Source organism: Triturus cristatus, chromosome 8 (genome assembly GCF_964204655.1).
Source record: "Triturus cristatus chromosome 8, aTriCri1.1, whole genome shotgun sequence".
NCBI lineage: Eukaryota > Metazoa > Chordata > Amphibia > Caudata > Salamandridae > Triturus > Triturus cristatus.
Genome location: NC_140591.1, coordinates 1,099,749,630 through 1,099,755,629, shown reverse-complemented (window position 1 = coordinate 1,099,755,629; position 6,000 = coordinate 1,099,749,630). Strand labels below are relative to the sequence as shown.

Below are 6,000 nucleotides of genomic sequence, written 5' to 3'. Positions count from 1 at the left end.
TGTGGCGGCTAGATACTGTGGAATTAAGATCTATGATGCTGTTGTTCTGGGAGGCGGGTGGAGGAGGGGAGGGCGCCTGAACGTGAGGTTTATTATCTGTGACTTGTCAGATGTGCTTATGTTGGTTAAAAATGAAAATAAAAATATTTCAAAGAATATAACTGATTTGCATGAAGAAATTGTTCCAATGGCGGTTGAAGGTGTGTGGGAGAAACTTGGTAAGGGTTTTTCCACTATTAAGAATTTATTAACAAAACTAGGTAGCTCCTTTGTGGGAAAAATACTGATACCTGTGACCTTTGTGATTGTTCTAGTGTTAAGATTAAGATTAGGATGTGTGTGCATGAAAAGAAGAAAATTACAAAATAAGATAAAAAGAGAAAACAAGAAAAGGAAAGAGAAGGATAGAAGAGAGAGATAGAAGAAATAGAATTAGAAGAGTTGCAAGATAATGTGTACAAGAAAACTAAAGAGAATAGTATGGCGAACACGATGATTTAAACTAACAAATGCAAGTGGAACTGAATAAAACCATTTCCGTAGAGAAATTTAGAAAATTTAGTGAATAGTGGTGATGTTTAAAATCACCAAAAGGGAGATTGATGGAGCAGGTAAAACAAAATGTTGTATACCTCCTCTAAATTGCATGAAATTAATTACGTAATCATTCTAAATTTAATTTGCAATAACCTGTTTGCAGTGAAATGTTACTAATCAACTTTTGCACCTTGATAAACACGAGATACACGTGGGACTAAAATGCTAATTGCATGGCAGAATAATTAATTAATTAATTATGGTAAGCAAACTAACCTTAGATTGTGGTGAAATAGACAATTGCATGATTTATGTTGCTTTGTGATTGCTTGTGCTTTAAAAACTATAAATGGTGAGTATTATTGCTTTAAATATTGTTACAGCTAGGGAAATACTAATATACATTGGGATTAGTGTGGGTTTAAACATTAGAATCTTCATTTCTATATTTTAATTACTGTTATGTTTGTTTTTGCTTAAATTGGCATTCGGGCCTACTAGGCCGCAGAACCCAAGATGGAGGTCTCTGAAGCGGACGCCACCATGTGAGCGCGATGATTTCTGCGCAGAATCGGATGGCTCTGGAGATCTCCAAATGACCCGAATCTATGACACTGTGTTCCCTGTCAAGGATAGGGACTTGTTTGCCTGCCAACTGACGACGGTGTGGGAACAGAGGAAAGGACAATACAGAACCTGTGGAGAGAGGACTTCTTTTCCTCAAACTGTTACATTCGCTGCTCTCGCCAGGGACCTAAATGAACCTTATAAAATGTGCGCCTTCCTATGCCAAATCTTCATGAAGAACCAGTTTAACCTGGGAAGCTTTTAGAAAACTTACAGATAACCCTGAGCTATCCAATTAGAACATTTCTCTACCCCTAAAATGTTGCATGTTAATATGAAGTAAGAGGAAAAAAGGGTATATAAAGCTCTCATCCGCCAAAGGGGGGTGGTCATCGGGTTGATCTTTCATGGCATTGGGTCTGCATTGAGCTGGTGGCAATTTTTTTGCCTTGGGTTTCTTTGGCTTTTGGGAGAGAAGTTTGCAGTGCATCCTGTATTCCGTCTGACCGTTTGATCTTTTGCTGTGGGTCAGACAGCCTATCCTGGGAATTGTGCCAGAGAATGCGGATAACTCTGTTTACTCAGAAAGTCGTCGACGCTTGCTAATTGGTAAATTAATTAACTGTGTTTTCTAAATTCATGCTTATTTACTAAATGTCTGATTTCTCTTTTAAATAAAACTGAATTTATAATATGAACTGTAGTGCATAAATGCTAACAGAGAAATTATTATTTGATAAACAAAGTTGAAATAATAAGAAATGAGTTTGTGGTTCTTTAATTGATTACTGAAAATACCAAATGTTTCCTAGGCTTTAATTGTGTTTTAGCTGGTTCTATTTCACCATCAACCAGTCCAACTAATTGGTCCATCGACCAAGTGGTGGAGTGCCTTGATGTTAAGGTCAGGATTCTGTAGGTGCATATGTATAAAATGTATATAATGTAAAGAAAATGTATCCTGATAGGTAATACGGTACCCACATATCCAGCGCTTTTCTCCTGTGTACGGATTCGAGTGAGATTTATTGAATGACGAGTGTGTGTTGGTGTTATGGGCCCCACCAATGAATGAGAGTATGGATGAGTTGTTGTGATTACAAATCTGTGACATAGGGAGAATAGGTAAATTTTGCCCCTTGAGCTGCATCACCGGACAACACCGATTGTCAAAGATAAGATCGCTTCTACACAGCAATTCCATTGTTAATAAAGACCGCAAACCCATGTGGGCTGTCAAAACTGATGGAACTATGGTGACAGCCAGGAAAGAACGAGAAGCAGAAGCCAGAAACATCTCATGGTTCAAGAAGGTGGTAACCTCGTCCCAATCCTCCGATTCAGGCAACAAAAGAAAATAATGCTAACTGGCCGGAGGGCGAGGAGTGCGGCACAGCAGGGCGTGACCCTGCAAGTCAAGGTCCAGTGAGTCCTGGAGCAAACCGGCAAGATGACACACCCGCTGACTGTCCTGCCTGTGATCTGCCCACTCGCAGTCAATCCTATCGGTACAGCCTCCGGCGCAATCCTCAACCCAGCCAGCCACTCAAAAACTTCGTATGTCAAGTAGCTAAACGGCATCCTCTGGCCAGGGGTTCTAATAAAAGGGAGGAGACCGCTGGGGGTCTATCTCCGATTCCGAGACACAGTGTGTGAGCGTCGTTTGTGTCAGGTATCTAGGCAGGGGCATACTACGGTGTAGGCCACACTCAGGGGCTGCACCTTACCAGCAACAATATCCTCTAAAACAGAAGGCCCAGTGCCATTGAAAATGCCAATATTACACAAACTTCTAAATCATGAGGTGGATACTCTCAAGACAATGAGGCTTTGCCTTGAATTTCCACGCAGATTATATCACTTCTCTGCTGCTTCAGATGTCGCTTTAAATTTAGGCTTTTTTTTCCCCTCAATATGTACATTATACCGCGTTAAATCAAACTAGTTAATCAGCAAATAAAAATAATCCCATCCATCACATAGAATGGATTTTTAAACAGGACCAAAGGTGGTGGAGAATCCCAAAAGGTTATTTATGGAAAACGAGACCCGCTTTATTGAAAACATTGATGATTTAGACAACATTTTAAAAGGGGAAAGATTTCAACTCCGTTAGGATTACTCTGTGAATTGGATGTTTGTCGCAAACACATACAATAATTTGTAGATTACGAGTTCTAATCCCGCCACAGCCACATAATAGTTTCAAATTCGATAAATTGAGTATCATTAAATCGTATTGTTAAAAGCAGACCAATTAGGAATTGTGATTAGGCGCCATTACATGTTTTTAAAAATATTTTGCTAAATTAGTGTCTGTCGCTGGCGGCAGGCAGAGGTGCGTGGTTGAGGTCGGTTGGGTTCCGCACCCGCGGCTGATCGTTCGGAGACATTTGAAAATCCCCCCCGAGTAGCGCCCTGGTTCGGAGGGAGGAAGGGGCATGATACAGCAGGAGGAGGAGGGAGAGGAAAGGGGCGTTAGGGGCGGCATGTCAGGGATGGGCCGGCCGGGAGCCGACAGCGAAGACGACTTACCCCTACCCTTCTACCCTCTCGCCCTCCCGCAGTCACCGCAGCAGAGCCCACTGCCCCACCCGGAGGCCCGGAGCAGCTCCATGGCTTCCGCAGACATCGCCCGGCAGTTGGTGAGTTAAACTGAACCGGTTGGGGGTCAGAGGAGAGGGTGGCTCCGACTACAGAGATTGGTCGCTGGGCACTTTTTTGTTCGGTTACTTTCTTTCGAGTTTTCGATACTCCGGAGACTTGGGCCCTTCCTTGAAGCTGGGAATGTTCGGTTTCCCGTGGGAGTCCGGAGCTGGGGTGCGTGCGGTGCAGCCTCCTCTGTCAGCCGCAGACCGGGCTGCATGCGCGTGCGTGACCCGTCCTCAGCTCTGTGGTCATCACCACTTTCATTCAAGGGAAAAGTAAAACTACTTCAGAAGGTGTGGTTCTAGACGTTACTAGCTTGTTAAGGTTTACTGTTACAATATATTGAGTGCGAAAAAACCACAAACGTTGAGGAGTATACTGCCTCACACTTATTTTTCAGGCATTGAAATAATCATAACAGTGATTCTAACTGATAGGAAAGAATTAAAGACATATACGCTGCTAAAAACCATAGAGGAAAAGGACTACCACTCTAACTAAACAGGATGTTTCATTGGGATGCTTGTATGTTGATGGAATGTGCGTGTAGGACATCCAAGCCAACTTTTGGGCAGCTCAAAATCAACCCCCTTTAAGACCCAGGAAATACGTATATTGTTTGCCAATTGTCAGAGTGATATTTTAGAACAGCAATAGTATTTTTACTGTGGGCAGGCACATTTAAGATTTAGCCTTTTAAATGCAAATAAAATTGAAATCCTGGTAATCACTGAAAGGAACTACAAAACGTTTTCTGTAATTACATTGGATATCTGTCTATCTATCTATCGGACTTGTAATAATATTTACTTACACTAGATGAAGGCAGATTGTTAAATTATCACAATTCTGCAATGTGTATATATATCCTTCTGGAAAAGTCCACAGTTGTGGGTGCCTCTCTGCATGGCCCTGGGTAATCTCATTGACTATAGTCACTGTGAAGATGTGTTTTTGTTTTTATGGGGTGCCTTATGCTAATTCTGTTCAGTTACATGTATAGTGATGATTCTTTAGGAATAGATACTTGTAAATCACTGACAGTAGTGTTGGGATACGCAGTACTTTGGAAGTGGAGGTAAAAGCATAAGTGTGTTTAGAGTTTATATAACTGTTAAACGTTAGGCTGTTGCCAGTTGTGTGACAATGGTACTGTATTGATTGCAGAGGCGCAACTAGAGCCAAATTTCGGGGGGGGGGGGGCTAAGAAAAAATTTCGGGGGGGGGGCTGAATCTTTTAAGTCATAGGCAGAGCTGCAGGGGCTCTTAGAAGGGGTGAAACAACAGCGAGGCCTCATTAACATGCAAATGGTCTTTTAAAGACCTGTGAAGTGCTCGGGTGCGGCTGTGTGTGCGCCGCGAGGCTGTCTCATCCCGGGCTGCCACACGGGGGGGGGGGGGGGGGGCTGAAGCCCTGTGAGCCCAATGGGTGTTGCGCGCCTGATTGATTGTGAGAGTGTAGAATGCTCCAGTGTAAGTGTATACACCATGCATTGGAATGTTCACATATACAAAGGTTCATGAGGAATGCAGAAGCAGAATCCATCAGCACAACGTGTTTTGTTGGTCCTTTCTCAGAAGGTTCAGAGTAAGCTGTCTCTTTGCCACCTACTTAGCATTGCTACCTTGCTGTGCACAAGGAGGTGCAAGCAGGTTGTCTGACATGTTTTATTATTGTGGGTGCCGGTATGTGTGTTGGATGTGTTGTACTACTGGATTTGGGTGGTACTACGCTGACAAACATATGGTTTGGTGTTGTTTTATGAGTGTACAGGAATGTCTGTCTTTAATCAGCTCAGATGAGAATGAGTTGTGTAAATGTAACCAGACTGATGCAGCACCCACACGAGGTTTATTACATTAAATATTATGTGTATTACTTTACAGTTGATTACAGCAATTGATTCTTGGAATGAAGCACAACGATGGAAATCTGAAAAGTTGCAAAAAACGTTAACTGTGTCTGTGGAGACACTTCTAAATTGGTAGAGCTTAGCAAATATGGAGTTGAAATGTGACAAAGTTAAACATTCCCTTGCAATCTGTAGCTTATCGAATCGCATTGCCACTCGCCGTCCTGCATCTGGTGGGAAGTCCTCCTGAGCGAGCTGGAGGAAAACAAACATATAAATGCCTGCCAAGTTTAAATCACCAGACCTACAGCCAGCGTCATGCTCCCCATCCCCCTTTGGAATGCAACCTCAGCAAATGTGGTCATTTCGTAAAAACGTGGTCAGATATGCCTCC

At 42.6% G+C, this 6,000-nt stretch overlaps 1 protein-coding gene across 1 annotated transcript in view; it reads left to right on the top strand.

Moving 5' to 3' along the window:
* The first annotated feature begins 3,487 nt into the window (after positions 1–3,487).
* SEPTIN10 (septin 10) overlaps positions 3,488–6,000 on the top strand; it is a 445,878-nt gene continuing 443,365 nt past the window's right edge. Inside the window, exon 1 of the mRNA XM_085622645.1 lies at positions 3,488–3,749. Within this exon, the coding sequence (XP_085478771.1) occupies positions 3,546–3,749 (204 nt within the window). The 5' untranslated portion in view covers positions 3,488–3,545. The remainder of the gene's footprint in view (positions 3,750–6,000) is intronic.